The sequence below is a fragment of the Melozone crissalis genome, unplaced genomic scaffold (genome assembly GCF_028551555.1).
Source record: "Melozone crissalis strain CALT ecotype California unplaced genomic scaffold, PUWL_Pcris_2 ptg000004l_1, whole genome shotgun sequence".
Classification (NCBI taxonomy): domain Eukaryota; kingdom Metazoa; phylum Chordata; class Aves; order Passeriformes; family Passerellidae; genus Melozone; species Melozone crissalis.
The window spans coordinates 42,975,352-42,998,094 of NW_026535782.1; the positions used below are offsets into that span (position 1 = coordinate 42,975,352).

Sequence of the window (22,743 nt, forward strand, 5' to 3'; positions counted from 1 at the left end):
TTACATTGTTTAAATCCCATAATCTTTTCTTTTTCTCAAGGGGGATTTTGGACAATAGGGCTACAAGGCTGGCTAAGTACACATTAGAGTCCAAGTACAAGAAGAAATACAAATCAAGTCTCTAGCCTAAGTGCCAACCTGAATGCTGTATTTGCTCCTTTAACAGCCATCTCTTCCCACAAAGTTTTGCACTCAAAGTGGCCATAACATGCATGGATGGGACAGAAGCAGAGAGCAGGATTATGAGGCACAGTTACGTAAGTATGACCATCCTGTGAATGAGCATGATTGAATGTTTTGAGTCAGGGGCTTGGCTTAACTCAATTAATTCCCCATGCTGGCAGCAGCACTCTCTGCCATCCATCTGATAAGGTGAAATGGTCACAGAATCACAGAGGTTAGAAGTGACCTTGAGAGGACATCTGTCCCACCCTATCTTCTCAAGCAGGGTCACCTAGAGCTGGCTGCCCAGAACTGCTGTCATCTTCATCCTCCTAAGCAGCAGCAGGGTAAGGAGAAAGTGCCGAAGCACCGTGTGCGCATGATTGTTATCTAATGCCTTCATCTCAAGACACTTAATCAGGAAAGCTAAACCCATCTTTTCCAAATCCCGTTTCAAGGCAAGCTACGTGCACAGCTGGGAAACAATGCAGCTTATTACACTGTTTTCCCCTTTCCCTCAGAAATAATATTTTCAGGCTGTGCCCGCATGTACCATTCCACCCAGGCCCCGTCGTACACTGCGACATCTGGCTTGCCACAGAGGTAGGCCCCCAGAGCCACATGGCAGGCAGTGACCCCAGAGCCACACGTGGCTACCACCGGCTTCAAGAGGTCCACCTTCTTCTCCTGGAACAGAGTGCGGATCTGCTCAGGGGTCTTCTCTAAGCCAGACTCTGTGAGGAAATCAGTGAAGGGGATGCTCGTTGACCCAGGGACATGACCAGGCTCAATTCCTAGAGAAAAAACAATACAGACAGGAATTGACCTCTATTGTCTGGGACAAGTCTATTGCAAAGCCTCTTCTGTTTCACTGAGAGGAATATTTATTGCTTAGAGTATTTTGTTAAAACAAGTACATTTATTTTTGTTACACTTTGCTTTACTAGATTACTGATTACTCAGGAAGGATGGCTCTATGTGTAACCTTCATGTCACCACATGGGCACAACCCTGCCAAGTTCCATTCTTTCCCCTAGTTCCCTCCACATCTTTCTCCCCATCAGAGCAACCTACACTGATGAAGCCCCTCCATAGACCATTCTGAAGAGAAGAGTAGCACCAGTACTTGAAGAGACCAATGAGAATCTTCGGGGTGTATCAAAAGCTATGTTCCTCACCCCAGACCCTCATGAGGACAAAAAGATACATGACCTCCCTACTGCTGAATTTTCAAAGAGTAGCACTTGCTAGTCAAAAGGGAAGGAGGACAGGTGGACGCACTGCCTGAAGTCCCATCCCATAAAAGACAGCCACTATTTCCTAGCATTTCCTCCACAGGAGTCAAAGTGATGGGCACACTAAATGAAACCCCTCTTTATAATGCCACTGTCTCAGAAGGCGCATTACCATCTCGGGGCTCTGGCTCTACTCCCCGGAAACGTCCTGCAGCACGGGCATCCACTAGTTGGAAGCGACGGGAATCCAAGTTATCTAAGACGTCCTCATATGTTTTCACCAGGGACTTGTCCAAGGAGGCATGGAACTCAGATGGAGCTACCTGGGTTTTCCCAGAGCTAAGTGCATTCCCCTCTCGCTGCCAGTTCTTCAGGCCACCATCCAGAAGAGAGACAGCTTCGTGTCCAAAGACCCGGAACATCCACCATACCCGAGGTGCTGAGAAGAGACCTTGGTCGCTGCCATCATACACCACAACATGGGAATCATTCCCCACACCCAGCTTCCCCACATACTCGGCAAAGTCATTAGCCTTGGGCAGCATGTGATCGTAAGGCGAGGTTCGGTCACTGCACTGGTCAATGTCGAAGAAAACCGCACCAGGGATGTGGCGCTCCTCAAACTCCCGCTTCGGATCACGCTTCATCTTTGGCAAATACCACGATGCATCCACGATTTTCAAGGCCAGGCCAGCTTGCTGGGACTTGATGGCTTCTGAAAGCCATTTTGCAGATACCAGAGCTCGGTAAAGGAGTTGTTGCGACATCGCTCCTGAGTCCTGGCTGAGATTAGTCAATTTCTGGATTCTGCCGGAGTCCACCTGACTGCAGAAGGTAGAGAGTCACAAATTAGAGACCAGTCTTTCAAAAAGCAACTGGACAAAGATGCATTTTGAGATCTGTGTCTGCACCGATGTGCTGGCTAAGCCTACAATGAGGGGCTTGAAATGCTCCAGCCCTGAAAGTAGTTTCCCAGAGCTCGTCCCAAACAACGCCCCGAGCGGGACAGCCACGGCAGTCGTGCCCTGCGCCCGGCCCCACGCAGTTCCTCTGGCCCCATGCAGGGACGCCAGCCAGCACCAACAGCAGCGAGAGCGCAGCGGGGCAGCCCAAGGATCAAGTGCTCGGCGGTCAGGCACGGCCCCACGCCTCTGCCCGCACGGAGAACACCGGCAGCCGGGGCCTTGCGGGGCCCCGCCGCCGCCCTCTGAGAGCCCCCCCGGCTCGGCGGGGCCGCGATTGCCGCCGCTTTGCCCCGTACCTCCGTGCTGGGCCTCGCTGCCCGCCAGCCACGGCCGCCGCCGGAGGGCGGGAGCGCTCCCAGCGGGCCGGTCCCGGCCGTGCGGCCGCCTCCGTGCCGCCCCTCGGGCCGCGCCTCCCGCCGCCATTTCGTGTGTCGGGCCGCGTCGGGCTCTGTGCGCGAGGGGAGCGCGGCCCGGCTGCGGCGCCCCCGCCGGTGCCCCGAGATGGCGCGGCAGAGCCTCAGCCGGGCGCTGGTCACGGCCTCCTGGCTGGCGGAGGCGGTGCGGGCCGGGCGGGTGGGCGCCGGCCTGCGGGTGCTGGACGCCTCCTGGTACCCCCCCAAGGAGCGAAACGCCCGGCAGGAGTTCAAGGAGAGGCACATCCCCGGGGCGTCCTTCTTCGACATCGAGGAGTGCCGGGACAAGTCCTCCCCCTACGACTTCATGCTGCCCAGCGAGTCCCACTTCGCCGACTACGTGGGGGGGCTGGGCGTGAGCAATGACACCCACGTGGTGGTGTACGACGGGGACGAGGTGGGCACCTTCTACGCCCCCCGCGCCTGGTGGATGTTCCGGGCCTTCGGGCACAAGGAAGTCTCTGTGCTGAATGGCGGCTTCAAGAATTGGGTGAAGGAGGGGCACCCCGTCACGGCGGAGGTCACCCAGCCCACCCCGGCTGTCTTTAAGGCCAGGCTGAACAGGGCCCTGGTGAAGACTTTCGAGGAGATGATACAGAACGTGTCGTCCCTAAACTTCCAGGTGGTGGATTCCCGCCCCGAGGGCCGGTTTCGGGGGACAGAGCTGGATCAAGGTAATGGAGGTGGGACTGGCACCTGCCCCAGAATGGGATGAATGTCAACTCTAGACCGGGAGTAACAGCTCCTGACAGCCATCAAAAAGATTTTCCTAATGCAGAGGCATGCCTCAGCCCGACTCATTGATTACCTTAAGGGATCCACAGTTGCACGTTCAGACCCCAGTGCCATCACTGAATGCTTTTGTTGCAGTTGGCTATAAAGCTGCAGGAGGAAATAGCAGAAAAGGGCTGCAGTCATTTGGTTCCAGGATCTCCCATCCCACACCCTGCAGAAGTTTATCAAAATGCAAACATGGGAGGTGAGAGCTCCCAGGGGTTTGTTCAGGGGCCTATCTAAAACCAGCAGACACATAAAAATATCAGTATTCATACAGGCGCCTCTCACCATAATGAGTGCACAAGCAAAAGCCAAGGTTTTAGGTAATACAGTAACCCAAGGGACATTCTTCTTATCGCTCTGACTTCCAGCAAATAGAGAATTTGCTTGAGCTGATTTTTGTTCTTTTGCTTATGTAAGAAAAGTCTGAAGCCTTTAGGAAATGTGTGGGGTGTCAGCCTCTCTCTTTTAGATGCCCCAAGTTAGAGGAACAAAAACTGATTTCATTACCTCGGTGAAACACTGGACACCCAATCAGCAGGGGTGGGAGAAGTCCTGTGCAGTGGGGACAGCAGGTACAGCAGTGTGCCTGAAATGAAATTGAAGTTGGTTAAAGGAGGCCCTTGCTGTGTAATTTAAGCCTTGATGTATCCCAAAATAACCTCCCTTCTGAAAGGGTGTAAAGGAAACTTTCCTGACTGACCATTCAGGAGGCACTCTGGCAATCACACTCCCACCACTGGAGACTTTAACCGCTGGGACCAAAGCCCCTTCTCAGCAGGCAATTCCACTAAACTGATGGGTGCCCCACTTGACTACCTACACGCCCCCATACACACTCAGACCAAGTTTTCTTACCGTCTCGGGCCTGGGTTTTCCTTAGCAGAGCCTCAAAAGTCTGGTTCCTTAAAGCAATTTATTAACAGTACAATAACACAGAAACAACTTGAGCTCGTGCCTCCAAGGAGGGACCTAAACAAAGGAAGCACTGAACTTTTATGCCCTCCCAGTCTGTGTGTGACAAAGTCCTGGCTCTTCCCGCTGAGTCCTCGGCTCCTGCTGTGTCTCAGTGTCCGGTCACCTGGCTGTGCCACAGGTCCTGTGCCCTGTGCTGTGCCAAGGGTCAGCACCAGTTCCTGGCCTCCTGCCTGGGGCTCTCCCAGCCCAGAGCCCAAGCTGTGGCTGGCACTGCAGCTGCACACCGAGCTGCCAGCACTGAATGCGTTCCTCAACAAGGGAATCACAGAAATGGTTGGAAAAGAAAGAGTTTCTAGAAGAAGGCACGGAAAAGCTCAGCAGCAGCTGTTGGGTCTGAGCAGAGCCCACCCTGCTGATACGTGCAGAGGGTTTCTGTGGTCCCCAGGCTGGCTGCCCTGCTGCCCCACAGGTTGTTCTCATTCTGTCCTGGCTGTTCACATGTGTGTGTGTTGCTGTATGGCCAGTTAGTGTGACAGCATGTCCTGAAGTACATTCCTGCATCCAAACTTCAGGAGCATTTGGCTGTAAATGACTGCACACATGGGTGGCCCAGGTGTCTACAGGGAGCCCCTCAACACATTTGATCTGCAGAAAGACAATGTGGAACATGGGAGAGGTAATGGGAGTGATGGAGGAGACTGTGGCTGGGGAAAGGGAAAGTTAGGCTTATCACTCATTCTATTTCTTCTCCTACCACAGCCCATCAAAGTGAAGGTTGAATTTTAACCTCAAGATGTGACTAAAATGCTCCTTGCTGGGAGCTGGTAGATTTTGCATTCTTTTCCAAGGTGAGAGTTGTCACAAGATGACAAATACCACAGACCCAACAGCATCTTCAAAACAGATTTTTCCTTTGAAATGAGTCAGCATGGAACAGCTTATTTGTGGTGGTCCAGTTTTGCTTCCCACAGCAGATCCAGCAGGATAAGCACTCCAGCTGCAGCTGCTCATTCCACAGGAGCTTGACAGCTCTCTGAACCAAGCTAGCCAGTAGCAGCACATCAGCCAGCAGTGGGTAAAAGACAGTGCTTACACCTAAAAGAGCAATTTGAAATCAATGCTGATTAATTGCAGGGGTCATCCAATCAGGAGGACGCAATTTAGAGAAGACTAATGGTCTTCAGGTTAAGGAACTTTCTGCCTTCTCAGGTGATTTCAGTTTAATTATTGCTTCAGTTCTTGACTTCCTAATTAAGTCAATTAATCTCTCCTGTTCTGTGAACTTCATCTCTAGAAGAGGCTAATTGCAGCTGACTCTTTTGCCTCTTTAGTTTTTCAGTTCTTTGTGGTAAGAATTAATTGTCCCCGTTTTACTTTTATCCTTGCCGGGATTTAGACCTCTGTACTGGTTAAGATAAGCCATAATATAGTACTAATTTTTATTTGGTGGGCGAGGTTCACCAAAGTTGCCAGAGTGGAATAAAGTGGGCATCTCTATAGGCCAGGTCTCCTAGGTCTTAAATGCAGGTATTGCTTTGGATGCAAATCTTGGATGTTCATGCAGAGTGTGCAGCAGAAGCCTGACAGATGTGCAGCCCTGACCTATGCACTGAGTAGTTCAAGGTGTCCCTGCACAGTGCTCTGTTTCTGCAGGAACTAACTGTCCAGGGCTGATGATAAAAATAATTACATGATGGTTGCCAGTGCTGATCCTCTCTGGCTGTCGGGCACTGAAAACTGATGAACAAGAATTATAGTTAACCAAATGCATACAGAAGAGTTGTGAATTTCTGAATTCTTTTGCAGACATCTGAGAAAAGAGGTAAAAGTTGCCAGGCAAGGACTCTATCATCTAAAAAAAGAGAGCAAACCCAAAATCATTTAATGAGCTTGCAGGTAGTTTTCTTCTCTTTCTCAACCCTGAAGTAGTCCTTGTCTCCCTTCTGCATATAGAACTCTTCAGATTTTGCCCATTTTCCCAGCTCTCCATCCTGCCTGCCTCAAACATAAAGCTTTTGCTAATCTTGAATGTTCAGTGGAAATGAGAATGAAATGTACATTTTTCTTTCCCCTCTCCTCCAAGTGGATTCTGCAGCTGGGAGTGGACTGGCTTTGCTTTGATCCTGTAATAATACTTGGGGCACAGGAATGGAGAGTGAGAGACTTTATCAAAGTCTGTTTCAACCCACAGGAACCTATGAGGACTTTGAGGGAGCTGGCCAGGACCAAGCTTAAAGTGTTCCTTACAATGTGTTCACGGTAGGTTAGACAAGATCAGTAATTGTCCCTTTTAAGACATACCATTTGAATGGAAGAGAGAGATAAACAAGGAGGCAACAGAGGAGGCAATTGGAAAAGAACTATCTGCAGCCAGCACACTCCAAAGCCACAGGGAGTTAAATATGGGCTGAGCAAATCTTTTATCTTTTTGACATTAAGAAATTCCATCTGGAGCTTTCATCGCAAAGGGAAGGCTAAGAGAGGAGGGGCCATGGTTTTAGATAAATAGCCAACAATAAAAACAATATGTAAGCAGAGAATCAACAGATGTGGAAAAGGGGATTAAGTAGTGAAGAAGATAACATATTACAAGTTATAAATTGTGAGGAAGGATTGCCAGACACCAAGCTGAGTGAGACTTGGCAAAAGGAATTAAATAACAAAATCTTCTGGAACAGAGTGAACAAAAGAGAACAAGGAGAGAAAGAATAAATAAGGTTGCTGTGCAGTTAGCAGGGGTTCCAGGTGGAAGATTATTTGTGTGTGGTCTTGGCATTATACTGAGCCCTGAGTCTGTGCTACCATGTTTTCTTCTCTCCTACGGATAATTCTGCAGAGCAGGGAGAGGGCTAACCAAGAGATATTCCCATGCTCAAATCAGTGAGGCAGATGAGCTCGATCCCAAATATGTGTCAAAAATCAGTCATGTGATATTGGAACTTCATGAAGCAAGAATTTGATACATTTATTCAAAGCATGGTTCTATGGGACAGAAACAATTGTAAACTTCATCTTTAGAATAGGGGATACAGCGCAACCTAGGCAGCTGCTGGTCTTCTACCATGGACAGACTGGGAAACTTTCAAAAAACTCTTCAAGAAAAATTACTTTAAACAAAGGCAAAATTGAGTAAAATATATTGGTAGACTTGCACTTCACCTAAGGGCTTTATTTCCTTGCCAACACAATTGGTTGGCCAGATAAGAGAAATGGAAACATGCATGTCTGGAAGTAATGTCTGATCTTTTCTTCCACCCATTGGAAGCATCTACAAGGTAGAGTTGTGCCATTTGCACTTTATTCATGCTTTGGGCATAACATTAGAGGGGCATTTATTAGGTCAATATGAGGAGAGGGCAAATAGCACAAGTATTGTTAGGTTTTAAAAATTGACTGAAAAGGAGATAAGTGAGATGAGAACAGCATGTGCTGAAAGAAGATCTGTGGGGTTGTAAGTTGCCAGCACAGTCCCATCATTAAGCTTACGTGTTTTGTTTTGTATTTTCCTGAATCATCAAGGCTTTGAACATAGGAAGTTGATACTAAAATGTGCTGTGGGACAGCCATGGGAACGTCTAAATGATCACATGGGGAGAATGATGTGAGGTGCCACCTGCAGATGTATGTGTGTATAACAGTACAGAGAGCAAACTCAAGTGCTTAGTAGCCCAAAACTGAACTGCTTGTGTTTCTCCTACAAGCCAATAATCCACATTTGGAAGCAATAGAAGAGGGTAAGACTTGGGTGAATTGGGTGCTGGAACATTACATGTGATTTAACCTTGGCAACAGCCTTGGCAACTCCTGTTTGCCAACTGTGATGGTAGGAAATGCCACTTCTTTGTCCAGAAGCCTGCTGGACACCTAGAGCTGATTCTAGGGTGGCCAAGACAGAGAAAAGTGTATCTAATTGGCTCTTACTGGGTTTAGGCTAAGGACATGAGGTTGTTGGGAGTGCTGAGGGCTTGCCATCAGTCTGTTGGAGCAATAGCAGAAGGGCAGAAAAACTATTTCGGCCATAGGGCAGTGTTAGCTCAAGGATAAATGGTGTATGGACTGACTGTGATGATCTGAACACTGGAAATTAATGTTCCTCCTCACATGAGCCAGGAGGTACTTCAGTGGGAAGTTTCATGACAAGAATCCACACTATTTCTGAGATGGATGCTTTTTTGAAAGTCATATAAAATAACTGCTGAGGTAGCTGGGGCCCAGGCTCTGTAGTCCTAGGGTTCCTTCCTGGAGTTTCTGATGGTGACTGCATGAATCTGGTGTGCAGTGTCCTCTGTTTCATATGGGACAGGAGCAAATGTATCCTCTCCCCTGTTCAGATTCCAGCTGCATCCAGCCTTGCCTTCCAGTCCTATGTTTCTCTGCTCTTGACCTAGCAGAGAGAGATTACAAAAGCTTCCTCAGCCACTTGAGAGCTCTTAGGCAGTCCAAGCGATTGTGGTTGTGCAGTTTCAGCTCTTTTTCTCAGCTGAACACCCACATATGTGAATAAATGCAGTTTCTACAGAATTCTCCATCTTTCACCCACAGAGTGCAAACACTGGTCTCTGACTCCAGCAGACTTTTGAATCTCTGGAGCAATAAAGTCTCCCTAAAGATCAAAGTCCAAACTGCTCTAAAATGAGTGGGTTTTTTCAGATCTGCTCAGCTCCTACCTGAAGAGTTGTTTAAGGGTGATGAATTGTCAGTCTCCAATAAGAGAGGTACAAACCTATTTTAAGGTGTGTGAACAGTCTAGAGAAGCAATAATGGTCATGATGCCTGGGACACCTAGAAAGTGAATCAATGGCCCAGCAAGCCTCTTTGAGCAAGAGTTCCCTTCTAGTTCATCCTCCAGGAGTTCCTGGTCTCAGTATACTTCCCAGTGCCCTAGGTGGCTCACAGACTTTTCTGTATTGGGGTGATCACCAGGACTGCAGCAGAGCCTTGCAGAAATCCTTTGCTGGAAGCGTGCTTTTCCATTTACTGTGGGAAAGTGGTAGCCTAACCCAGGCATGTAAGAGGCTTCAGTAAGCAGCTTCGCAGTCTGAGAACCATATACAAGGTTTTCTCAGCTTTTGCTTCATTTTTTATTTCCTCTCTGTCATACAGACACTGTATTGATGAGTGAGTTTTGGAGTTCTCTGTACTGAAGTGATGAGCTGTTGTCTTCTGGAACTGGAAAAAGTATGGTGAAACCATCAGTCAAAATACTGCCTCTTTTATTTTTTCTTTTCCTTTTTAAACGTTAGTCCCTGCAGAAGTCAGCAGTTTTTATCCCAACTTCTCTCAGTAATGCTAAACATTTCTGAAGGATGCATGAGGTGACTCCTAGACAACTGTGCTGTATTTTTAATGCACCCGGGGAGGATTAATCAAGAGACAAAGAGGGTCCATCTGGAACAGGAAGAGGACTTGTGAAGCTGACTCAGGGCAGCTTTGATTGTCTTTAGGCTCTGTCTTTGTTCAGCAGAGCAAAAATTCCCTTCAATTCCGTGCCAAAGCCATTTTCCCCTTATATCTCACCATGTCATGTTACCACTCTGCATAGTGATGAAACTGCAGTGTCATTATGTATGATGTCAGTCTCTGCCTAGGTATACTTTAATCATTTGACTGTAACAAAGTCAAATGATTAAACTGCCCCAATCACTCCCATCTCCCGAGACCAGTTATCCCAATAATTTGGGCACATAGATAGCTACCAGTGAAACAGATTACTATTCGTGTGATTTTATTTAGATCTGTCTCATTGGAAGTTCAAACCTAGCAAGGAAACATTCCCTGAAACACATTTTCAGTGTTAATACATAATGGTTTTGGCTCCAGTGAGGCTTGATCCAAAGCCTCTCAAAATGATTGGAAAAGCTTCCATTATTAAGCCTTAAGAGTCTGAATTTGAAGGGTGCGATGCCAGCCTTGTCCATTATATTTTTATATCTGCAACTCTCTAAAGACCTTCTTTTGACATGCAGTTTTGAACTTGCCTGAAGTGGTCAGATACACCAGCAGAAAAACAACCTGTGCTGATTTCATCCATGGAGTAGATAAGAAGTGATACAAAATTTAAATTTTGACTTCTCTAACCCCATTGTCCCAGGATAGCTGCCTCAGAAGTGATGTGGCTGACTTAAGGTTGCTTTATGATTTCTTATTTATTTTTCTGAAATGTGACTTTAAGGTGATGCAGGAATAAACTGTGAACAGATAACCACTTTCACAAATTCCACATACAGGCCACATTTCCTGCTTCTGAAAAAACGACAGTGTGTCACTACACACTGATGGCATACCTGGGGAAGGTTGGAAATGCATTGCTTTATTCCTCTTATCACAGGTGCCCTTAATGCCTTTGTTAAGGCATTGTCTGTGGAGGTTCTTTGATTTCGATCATGTCTAGGGTTTCTTCAGATTTCTACATCTCATTGCTTTCAGCAAGGAAATAGTTTGCTAAATATTCTGGAAGTTTTGACTTCAACAAAGTTGAATAATATTTGTCCTCTTCTTTTTAGCCTAATACCACTTTGCATCTTCATCATCAAGTGGAGCAAATGAGTCTTCTGGAGGGAGTGAGACTATCTGCAGTGATGTTTTTAATGTCTCTTGTGGGTGTCTTTCATCACCTATGTTAATGTGTCCTTGCTCATGTTTCATTTTCTGGTTCACTCTCGCAGGCTTGGAATCTGGCCACATCCCTGGTGCTGTGAACATACCCTTCCACTCATTCCTATCAGAAACAGGGCACGAGAAGAGTATTGAGGAGATCCAGGAAATATTCCGTGAGAAGAAGGTGGATCTCTCGAAGCCGCTGACGGCCACGTGCCGCAAGGGCGTCACGGCGTGCCAGATCGCCCTGGCCGCCTTCTTGTGCGGCAAGCGCGATGTGGCCGTGTACGACGGCTCCTGGTCAGAGTGGTTCCACCGAGCCCCTCCGCACTACAAAGTCACCGAGCTGAAGCGCAGCAAGGCCTAGAGGGAGGGCTGGGTCTGGGGTAACGCGGTCTAGCAGCTGTCTCCAGCCCAGGGTAAAGCAAAAGGGAGCAGGTGGAAGTAAAGAAAATAGCGGTTTGTTCAGATTTTTCCAATTTTTTAAAAAATTATCATTAGGTTTCTATTGAACTTTTGATTTTTGACAATTAATAAAATCTTAGATGATGCATCTGTGAGTATTTCTAATTCTCTTCTGTTGCCTGCGACGTGCTTGTGTTGGGTGGGAAAAGCAGCTCTGCAGCATGAAAGAGAGTTACAGTCTGTGCCTGAAGACATGCAGAAATTCCAGTGTCCTGGTGAAAGATCAGGGGCAGAATGAATCAGTCCAGTGTTAAAATACAGCACTGGGTATTGGACATGGGAGGGCCAAGCTGTGGTTCTGTCATTGACTCTATGGAAGATTTCTTGCCAGCGCACCATCTCCCCATTTGGAATGTGGAAAATGGGGGTACCTTCCATATAGCAACTTGACCCAACCCACAGGGAGGTGCGTTGCTTCCCTGGGGTCCAGGTAAGGGACATCAAAAGGAAATGTATGCTATCAACTGGTATGGCTCACTGATTATTACCCTCTGCTGCTGTTCCAGGTAGGCAGCAATAAGGTCCCAGCAAGAAGGCTGAGGTCAGAGAGCTCATGTTCAGCTTCAGCATTTGGAGATGCTAAAAGATCCATTTCTGCTGAAATACAGTCTTGTTGATTATCATGACTACGTTAGGAAAGTCCCCATGAAATCCTTTATGTGTGACGAGGACTTTTGGGCACAGGTATTTCATGAAATATGAGCCTTTTACTCTGCTCCTTGTGTGGTTTTCCATCAGCAAGGATAACCCTTCTGTAAATGCGTGAAACTCCATGTTTCCTATGGAGCTGGAGCCCAGAGCTCATAGAGGGAGGGAACATTGTTCCCTAGCAACCATCTCTACTCTTCAGCCTTCATCCCACCTCCATACCTGGACTTCAGCAGGACCTCCCCTGCTTCTACAAACCACCAGTCACCACACCAGGGATGATGGACCAGGTGAGAGAGGTGGTTATGGAAGAGGCTTTGCCTCCTGGTACACCACAGATATTTGGATTTTTTTTAAATCAGTTAAAAAAAAGAAGAGAGAGAAATGTCATGTTCACATCCATGGGGCTCTCAGGTTTGGAAAGTCACTGAAACCTCCTCACACTTTGGAGACCCAGTCAAAGGTGGAAGACCTATGAGACCGCTCTTGGCTGCTGGCTGGTGAGAGTGGCCAGTTCCCACACGTGTCTGAGGAGGTTTTCTGCCTGGGAAGAACAGCTCCCTCTTTCCTCAAAGGCTGCATGTCAGGAAAGTCTGTGTTAGGCTATGCTAAACATTTCCTTCATAAAGAATGATCACGTTTAACCCTTCTTAGCTCTTTGATCAAGATATATATTTTCTGATTGGTTGTCTATTGTCCCTCACAGAATTGGTTTAGCAAAGCAATAAGTAGACATACTTCTGTGGTTTCTGTTATCCAGGAGAATGGTGGAATGGCCTTGAAGTCCTTCTTGACCTCAAGGTGTGGAATTCTCTGAGCAGTGCTTTGATTTTGGACCTTCAGAGTCAGAAATAAAATAAAAAAAAAACCAATCACATGCAGTTGCAGTGTTTTTATAATAACACTGACAACAACATCATATACAATTACAAACTAGAAAGTAGGAACAGTTGCAGGCTTTGGTGTCATTTTGTCTGAGAGGAGCTGGGGAAATTATTGATGAAAGGGATTTGGGAAATGAAGACATTGCCTCATTACACAGAAAATCTGCTTTGTTGGAAGAAATGGGAGAGGAGGAATTTCTGCATCAGCAGACTGGAAAGTTCTTCCTACCGAATATAGTAATAATAACAAACAGACATGTTTTTGTTTTAAGTAGGAGGTGGGAGTTAGCACAGCAGTTTATTTAGCAGCAGCTTCCTGCACTTTGATCATGTGTAAGTGTATGGCTCTTCTTTAAAAAGAAAGAAGAGTGATAGAGAAAAGAAGCAGATCGTTCCCTGTGAGTCAGGACTGGCTTCCTCTCCTCATGCCTTGTGGCTCTGTTCTTTTTGTGGGAGAGGTTCTGCAGAGCATGCAGCACTGACTACTGGAGTCTGGCTGATACAGTTACTTCAGCTTCAGGATCCCAATACTGTGTAAAGACTTGGTGCTGCAAAGACTTGACTCAGTGTAAAACCCAAGCTGCTGCTGATTCAAGGCAGCCCTGGTGAAGCACTAGGTTTCCTATCCCATGGGCTGGCACCTTCATTCCCACAACTGCCTCAAGAGCAGAGGGTAAGCCCCATGTCATGTCCTGAGCTAATCTGGCGAATCCAAACATGCATCCCTACCTGATCCAGATCCCATTTGTCCTGCTGCTAGTGCCAGCAGGCTCACAGTTACTGTATTCCACCACTCTGGCGGTACCAGTAGTCAGTTTCTCTGGGTCTGGATTGAAGGCACTTCAGACAGTAGTTCATGTTTGGACTCAGGTGTTTATTATTTTTTATCTGTAAAACAAACACTGTGAGTTTGGCAGCTTTTCATTAGAAAGCACAAAATGGCTAACAATCTCTTGTTGTAAGGTCTTTTAAGACCAAACTATCCAATTAAGAAACGACACCTAGATTATTTTCTCTTTTAACACAATAACTGATCCCAAAGAGCCCGCAATGCTGGCTTTCCTGCCCAATTACAAAATGCCACCCAAACCCATGCCACCCAAGAGGAAAGAAGCAGCATGAAGAAGAAGCCCAGGATGACACCCTGTGCCCTTCATCTTGCTTCCATCCACAGCATACTAAAAATCCTAAAACCTAAATTTCTCACCAGGTGATACACCTACACTACTCTCTACAATCTATTTCACACTTTTCTGGATTCTAGTCTATCTTGAAGTCGAGGAAACTTTCTCCATGAATGAGGATCAAAGTCAGTGCTCCCCAGGGGGTCAGGGCACCCCAGAGCAGACAGAGAAATATTCTCTGTGCCCTGGGTTTCCACACACCACCATGGGCCAGGACTTTGGTTTTAACTTTTCACAGCCTTTGCATGGGCTAAACCTGTCAAGTCCTCCTGGGATGAGGAACACATCCACAAGCAGGACATGACAGAGGGTTACACAGATGTTCCCTCTGCCCAAAAGGCTCTTCTCATCCTGTTTGTCCCATGCAAATGCAATGCCTACAGAAGCTGCTAAGGGAGACTCAAGGACAGATCCAGGTCCCAGGGATTAGTCATAGCTGAAAGAGCTGTGCAGGGGTGGAAATGCCAGGAGTTTGCTGCACTTTGGGAAAGTGGATTGACAGAGTTTCCCTGTTGTTTGTATTTCCAGAAACATCAAGCTCAGGCCAATGCAGCATTAGAAGCAGGACAAAAAGGACCTAAAAACTGTACTGAAATGACAAAAAACTCCTTGGCCTGGGCATCTCTTTCAGATTACCAACAGCTGGATTACAATTTGAGAGTAAATCTCTTCCAAGGTGAGGGGACACACCACCTACCCCTGACTTTCAAAGCTGATTCCATCTATGCTTTGCCAGGGCTCAGGCAGCCACATTGCTGTGGGTAGAGATTTGACCATAGGTAATACTCACTTTCCCTTCTTATTCCTTCCATCCAAAGTCACTGCTTTTCCAGGCTGTGGTACCTGAGGAACTGGAATCTAGACACTCTCATTTTATGTATTCTATCCCTTTCTTTTCTTTCACTATTTTTTCCCCCACAGTGTGACAAGTGAACACAAATCATAACCTCTGTCATCCTGTCCAGAGTTGTCCAAATGGACACCATTTGCATTTGTCCAAATGGACACCAATGGTCCCTGTCATATCCAGTTGTTAGTTACCTCCAGTTCAGTTTCAACGTAATTTCTCTTCCAGACCTTTAGACGTGTGGAGCTCTGAAATATCTTTCCCTAACCTCTGTTTCCAAGGCTCCCCAGGATCCCTCCATCTAAGCAAATATTGGAAACTGAGAATTCATCCAAGAAATTCTGAAATAATTGTCCCTGGTCCTAGATTCTCATTTACCAGCATAAGGCAGATTCCTTTTCCTTATACAGTATGTTCCATGACATACTGTGGGTATTGAGGACTGCATTGTCCTGGGTTTGTGTAGTCACACGGAAAAGAAGGACATCTTTCCTCAGGGAGCTCAAAATCAATATTGTCAAGACAAAGGTGTGATTAAAAGGAAGGTGAAGAGGAAAGGGTTAGAGATTAAAATAAAGAATAAAGCCCCCTCGTGGCTAGAAGTAAAGAGGGGATAAAAAGAGAAGTCACAGTTGGCAACTCTTTGTTAAGTAATGTGGCAGAAAATGAGATCAAGAAGGCCTGGAGTGGTAAGATGGTGGTGATTTTGTGGAGCTGCGCTGCTAGTACCTGCTAGGAAGCTAGTCACATGGATGAGGAGATTCAACAGGAGGTAAGCGGGCACTTGACTGAAGAAAGGGCACCGGGATACAAATAAAGATGATACCTTGCATCACCCTTTGTGTGCATCTCATACTTGAGAATGAAAAGCAGATAACTTGGCAAACACAGGCAACCTCTTGGGTGATGATGATGAAGCTATTTTTCAGCACCCAGCCTCAGACCTGATAGAAGGTACTGCAGTTATCACATGCCTTTTCTTGAGCCCTGGAAACTGCTGGTGTTGCTCCCCTGCTCAAATCCAGGACTGCAGTAGGGTGATTTCTACATACAATTCTTTATTTGCTGTTCATTACAGGTGGCCCACTGAAGATCCAAAGCTTGATGAAAGATTCCTACACCCCTGACATATTTCAGAAGGCAGTCATAGATCCCAGACATTGGCATGGAAGGAGAATTACTGAACTAGGTATGACTTCTCCCAGGAAAAGTACATTGCTGAATTCCTGAGATGGGTGCTGCCGCTGCCAAGGACAAAAGATGAATTTGGGCAGAGGCACGAGGGGAGTAGAAACTGGCATTTTAATAAGACAAAAGCTCTACATCTAGAATAATCCTTGGGGTATGATAGCACTAGGAGGGAAGCTGTAACTGAACTACGATTTCCCTTCTTTTCAGGGAGATGGTATGGGAAATATTTCCTAGAACTTAACTTGCAGAAAGAAATGGAGAAACATGAGGAGAGTAAAAAAGACAAATCCTAAACGATGAAGGTTGAAGATTGGAGTGCATTCAACAATGAGCCTTTTTCTTCCACCATCTAAAAAACCTGCCTGTGAAACCTGAACCCATTGCCTGCTAGCTGGCAACAGCAGATTTGTTCCTGTTGCTTTCTCCCCTCTCTATTGTAAAGTGTTTCTGGGGAGAGCAGTGTGAGATAAGTCTGAATATGTAAACAAGGAAAAAAATCACTTTGTTGTTTCCACCACTGGTACAGTGGGAAGGACTAGTGTGTGATGTCCATACCCTTGCAGAAGCATATGGTGTTGAGAGGAGCCCACACAGAAATTCAACTGCTCAGCTTGTAAGTTTGAGCAGGACCTGTGAGTGGTGTAAGAGGGCAGTGGAGGAAGGGGTGTGTGTTTGTAAGCAAACTCATCTTTGTGAGAAGATTCATGATGCTTTGACAGCTACCCCAGCAGTTCAGAGAGCACAGAGGATGCACTGGGATCCAGCCAGGGTTGTCCCAGCAGCAGAAATGTGCTAAAGCTAATGGAAATTCACCTGAGAAGAGGCAGCATCAGGCTGTTTGTGAAAGCTCATGCTATTTACAGGCCAAGCCAGTGAAAATAAAACCAAAGAAACAATAGATTATTCTACCTAAAGGGAACAGGAAAGCTGCAAGAAGCCTCAGGACTCCTCCAATGCACAAATCACCCTGCAACATGCATGTTCCCTTACTGAAGCTCTCATAAGCCCCACTTGCCCCTGACAGACCTTTACCTAGCTCAGAGGTAAGTGGCTCTCAGAGAGAAGCGTATGTGGCGTGCAGGAGCGTATGTGGGCAGTAAGTAAGGACCACCCAAGGGTTGAATGATGCAGGCTATGCAGGGTCTTTAGTGCTTCCTGATGTGTTTTTCTCACAAATGTAATGGTCTTTATTGCAGACTCTGCCTTCCAGCTCCAAAGTGTAGCAATTTGGTGCAGCAATCACAAAGTACGTTTCTGGGAATAGCAATGCCCTGTTCTTCCCCATCTGGTCCTAAGCTCTCACCATTTCGGAAGATTGATGCTTTGCTCAATAATATGAACTGTTTTGGGACAGAATTAGGATTATTACTTCACCATTGGCTGGTGATTAGATAACAGTATGCTGACTTTGTTAAAGTAGTGAAGGAGGTTAAAATTTAACTAATATGATAATCAAGTGATAATCATTCTCCACCACCAATAATTAACGGAATATTTCCAGGCAGATGTCCAAGTCTTTCCAATTAAGGAGACTGGCCAAATTGCAGCTTGTAGAAACATCCCTGTGGGTTTGCTTTGTACATCAGTACTGAGTGGCTGCTGTCTGAGCACACACCACTCTGGCCTGCCCTGAACAGCACAGCTCTGCAGGAACAGCCGGTTCTCTGTGCTGCACCCAGCACTGATGGCCAATATAACTCCAGGTACATAATGAACACTGTCCTCTGAGACCACAGCAGGTCCTAGTCCAGAAAACGTGGAGCTGAAGAGAAATCTATTGATGTTATGGGGCATATTGGAAGCAGGCAGTTCAGGGCACAGTCAGCTAATAGGCAACACATAATGTGGGATGAATCCATGCATAGATGTAAAATTTGTTCCTACTAGACATTAAAAATGCCTACAAACCATTAGAAATGGACATTAGGGCAAGCAGGCAGACTGCAGGATTATGGTTCAGCTGGAAGCAAATACCCTTTTACTATTCATGAAGGGCTCATTAAGAGAATAGATCAGAAGAGAAATGGACTGAAAGGTCCTGTTGGTGCACCACTGGGCCCAAAATGGGGTATTTGCCTCTTGCAGTGAAATGAAGGCACTGTGTATACCTTTTACAAATGAAGATATTTCATAACCACTTAAATACTATAAAATACTTGGTGTTGTATAAGGCACTCAAATAGGTGACAGCAGTTTGATGATAAATGAACATACCTGTGTCAATCGCCCTTCATCTTCTTTGCTTTCCCAAATGGTACAGCTCAGCCAGGAAAAACCACTTTCAGACAGGTGGCACATGAAAGCTGCAGAGATAACTGAGATTATAGTTTTCAGTAAGGCAGCACAGCCACTAGGGACAATCAATACCTGAAGTCTTTGAGTGCTGAAAAGACTAATTTAGCCACAGCCTTGGCAAGGAGCATTTTCCTGTGTGGCAGAAGTGTTTTAGAGTGCTTTGGATTTCCAAACACATATATGGAAAGCCAGCCTTGGAAGCTCCAGGTACCATGTCAGATGCAGTTAGAAAAGAACAGAGTTGAAATAAGTGCTCATGCTCACAGCAGCTGAAATCTCCCTTCTATCCATTCTTCAGCTCTCAACAGTTCATTCCTTCTTGCTTGTTTTGTGCTGGTGTTGTTCAGAGCATGGGCACTTCCCTACCCATGCTCTGAACTGAGTCAAATTGATAAACCAGCAGAAAATCAATACAGAAGGAAAAACAAAACAAACCAGAAGTTAACAAGTTAACCATTAAAATTTCTAGGAAAAGGACCTTGTTGCAGACAAGGCAATGAGTGATGGGATATGCAGATGTGGGGAAAGAGGAGGAGAAGGAGAATGGAGATGGAAATGGCCTTTCACTGCCTTTTTAATGCAGCAAGAAATTAGTTTGCCTCCACTGTATTGTGTCATAGAGCGCAGTGCCTTGCCACGCAGGTAGCCCGTATTTGAGTGATTTTACAGGGTCTGATCATTGGGTGGCAGCTCTGAGCCAGTGTTTTTATCCGACAGCTCAGAAACTGGGGGAAAAAAAATGAGTTCTTCTCTGGTTTAGCGAAAGCATTCACTGAAATTGCTATTAAAGAACTGTTTAGGTCACCTCTAAAGAGTCGGTGCACTTGAAAAATAATCAGACTACAAGGACTTGAAGTAGAAGAAGCTGGTTTCACCCCAGCTTCTGCAGCACTCTCCTCACAGCTTTTTCTAGTAGTAATGGCTACTTCCCAGTTCAGGTTTATGCATCACTGCAGTTAAAGCACAGGTCATTTTGCACGATATCACTTTCAATAAATATTTCCTATTATCCAAACAATATTTTATTTTTCTTTTCATTTAACCCTCTCACCTCTGCCTATTTCGTGCTTTCCTGAATGATTCCAACCTTTGGTATCTCCACTGTGAATGACTTTGAATGGCTGCAAAAACTCCTTTTAGCATCTTCAGCCAGCTATTTGATTCAATCCTTTGTGCTGTAAACTTGCATGGAAGTAAAACTCAAATTCAGAGCTACATCTATCCTGAGGTAAGCCCAGTATTCCTAAAAGAATGGATACTTACTGCTGATCCTGCCCATAATGGGATCAAAGAGAAATCCAGCACTGCTTGAAGTGACAAGAGATCGCAACAAAAAGGGAGCAGGTGAATTAACTTCAGTGGATTTCACTCTCAGGCAGTTAAAAATACAATTGTGTCTTACATTTGAAGGTATTAAAAACTCTTATTCATGAAGAGAGAATGGTGATTTGAGGGTTAGGAATTACCTGTGGTGCTCCACTTGATAGGGGTAGAGCAAATGAGCCAAGGAGCAAGAAAGGTATCAAACAAAACCAAAATTCAAATGGTGTGTTCCTCAGGGTTCACTTTGTATTTTCCTTGCCACAGACTCCTCTCTGACAGAGCCAAAACTTCCTGGATTGAAGCTGGAAGAGCAGTGACCCGGTGTCAGGGGTGGGAAACAGTACAGGAGGTTTAAGAACAACAACTCCTTACAGATGGAGAATAGGCTCTCTCTATTTGGGCAAAAACAAGGGTGAGGGCTACACTGAAAAATATGCAAGAAGGTTCTATTGCTGATTTTAGCGAACAGGCCTAGAATTTTTATGCTGAGTTGCCATTTTATCCCTCGTAATAACATTCCTTTTCTTTTAAACCCTTGGATTCATTGCTTCTGAACAGGAAAACTGATTATCCAAGCTCATTATGTGCCCAAGTGAAATCATTTTCTTTTCCTATAACCCGAGAGCCTTGAACTGAAATTGATTAACTATTTTTAGAAAGAAGCTCTAGCTAAATCTGACTTCTTCCCCTGCCAATCACACCTATCAAGGGAGTGCAAAACCAGCCTATCTGAATGCAGGTGCCTAGGAATTATGGCCTATCCCTTTTACCAAATACATTAATATGACTAAGAAAGAGCTGGGATTGTTTGAGATCTTTCACCACCTTGAACTAGAAGCTGGAGAGGAGAGGTAGCATTTTTGGACAGAAAATGGGATGATAGTGGTGTTATATTTCAAATTTTTTGTTTGGTTATCTAACACCCCTGCAAGGGGTTTTCTGAATCTCAAGGCTGACTACTTTCATTTTCCAACAGCTTTCTTTAGTGTTCTGAAGACCCTTGCAGTGTCTTCCTTGCTGGATGAAAAGAAGCACAGGACTTGGCTGCTACTAACAGCTCTCTAGCTGGCAGCTCTCTAAGGTGCTAACAGGAGATGCTCTAAGGTGCATGCAGACAGGAGATGACCTAATGGGGTACATTGCCTTCCAGGAAGCCAGAAGGAACCTCTGGCCAAATCTTTTGTACCTTCCTCAGAAGTTGCAAGCCTCAGACTTTTCTGTGACCCAGGAAGAGGTCAACTGTCTACTGCCAACTACAAGTGTCCCAGTTCCAAGATATGAAAGCACAATTCAGCTTTTGAGAAAAATCTATGTTTTTCCCATAAATAAAACAGGGGCAGGGGCCATTCTCTGGCTCTCTGGTAAAATGGCACAGGCTGGCTGCATCTGCAGCCTTGCTGCTCTCCTTGGTCTCCCACAGAGCCTCTGCAGTGCAAAACACAGATCAAGTTCTGTGTCTCTTTTATTCAGCTCAAAGTGCCCGACACACTGTGTTACAGCTGTACTCTGAGTGAAAAAGGATGTGCTTTGCCCAGCCTGGGTGCAAAGCCTGCTGGAATGCTGCTGAAGGACACTGCCTACAGCCTCAGCCAGTACAGCTGTGTCCATGTTGCCCAGTGGGAATTGTTGCTACCCTGTGCTGTCTCCCAAATGGTGCCAGGTTGTTATCTTGGAGAGCACTGGTTGGCACAGGCAAAACCATGGCAGGAGGAGTGCTGACAACAAAACAGTGCAAGCAGTTGCAAGGCAGTGTGTGATACTACATCTTGGCCCTGAATTATTTGGCACTAATAACTCAGGCAATGTGACTGCTAGCATCAGCATTTATGAAGCTCACGAGCTTTCAGGGATATTTTGCAGTCAGTTTTTTAAAATAAAGGGCCCTTGTCTCTTACAAGCACTGAGTGTGAGACTAGACAAAGGGAGAAGACAACAATTTCCAAGAAGCTGCAAACAGCCCCAACTTTCCTTCACATGACTTACAAAAGTACAAATTAAAAAGACCTGACCCTCACTCCTATGAGCCAGATAATTACCATGAAACCCAGGAGTCAATTTAATTTGTATCAGTTTCCCTAACTGCTCTGCAACCTAGGATATTTTCCCAAAGAGAGTGTTCTGGTCACCTTCCCACTCTGTCATAAATTTGAGGCATTATGGACCATTTAGAGCTATTTCTGACCAGCCACACACTGGCTGGGACCAATGCAGCTGTTCTTTGTTTACATTCCACTTTCAAAGTCAGACTTTGCTTCAAGGAGCAGAAAGTATGTCATTTCTAAAGGATGAGGGGGGGTAAGGGAATATCTGGGTTTTGTGAGAGAGAAGTTGTGTTCAGGCAAGCTGGAAGGAATTCAGCCAACAAGGTTTCCACTGCTTTTTATTGAAACCTATTTCCAAAGGAAATGCAGAAGAAGAAAGGAAGCAGTTTTCTATCCTCAGACTTCCATCCAGGGAGATCAAGGACTGCAGCTGCAGTAATTCCTTACAATTTTCATAGGTGTTTGGAAGGTGACACAGGAGATAAATGGGTGAAAATTCTTTGTCCCCCCCATTGCAATGGGTGATACCCATGTGCAGCCTGCTCTTAGCCTAGAGCTAGTAAGGAATTCAAGGATTAGCTATTCAATAATATAACCTGAGAATGTTTTAAATACTCAAGACTAGAGTATTTAAAACTTAGTGGTTCACCTTTATCATTCTGAAACAAGTAGATATTTATCTCTGCCTCCACTATCAAGTCAAATTAGAAGTTGTGGTTTTCTTGATTATATCCATGGATGTGACACACCCAGGATATTGTGAAGTTCTGGAAGTCAAGGTTGTTTTAGACCTTTGT

The 22,743-nt window shown here is 45.7% G+C and overlaps 2 protein-coding genes across 3 annotated transcripts; one reads left to right on the plus strand and one right to left on the minus strand.

The window, feature by feature from the left end:
- Positions 1–387: 387 nt before the first annotated feature.
- Positions 388–4,134, minus strand: MPST (mercaptopyruvate sulfurtransferase). 2 transcript variants are annotated; one of them, XM_054270576.1, is made up of 4 exons: positions 4,063–4,134; positions 3,584–3,657; positions 1,570–2,222; positions 388–956 (listed from the first exon to the last, which is right to left on the minus strand). In XM_054270576.1, exons 2-4 carry the CDS (start codon positions 3,622–3,624, stop codon positions 658–660), a joined length of 993 nt encoding a protein of 330 aa, XP_054126551.1. In that variant the 5' UTR covers positions 3,625–3,657; positions 4,063–4,134; the 3' UTR covers positions 388–657. The 2 variants fall into 2 exon arrangements, with proteins under 2 accessions (XP_054126551.1, XP_054126562.1); XM_054270587.1 differs by lacking the exons at positions 3,584–3,657; positions 4,063–4,134 and adding an exon at positions 2,659–2,718.
- On the plus strand, positions 2,842–11,517 carry LOC128933646 (thiosulfate sulfurtransferase). Its single transcript, XM_054270639.1, has 2 exons — positions 2,842–3,449; positions 11,136–11,517. Exons 1-2 carry the CDS (start codon positions 2,864–2,866, stop codon positions 11,432–11,434), a joined length of 885 nt encoding a protein of 294 aa, XP_054126614.1. The 5' UTR covers positions 2,842–2,863; the 3' UTR covers positions 11,435–11,517.
- The last annotated feature ends 11,226 nt before the right edge of the window (positions 11,518–22,743 follow it).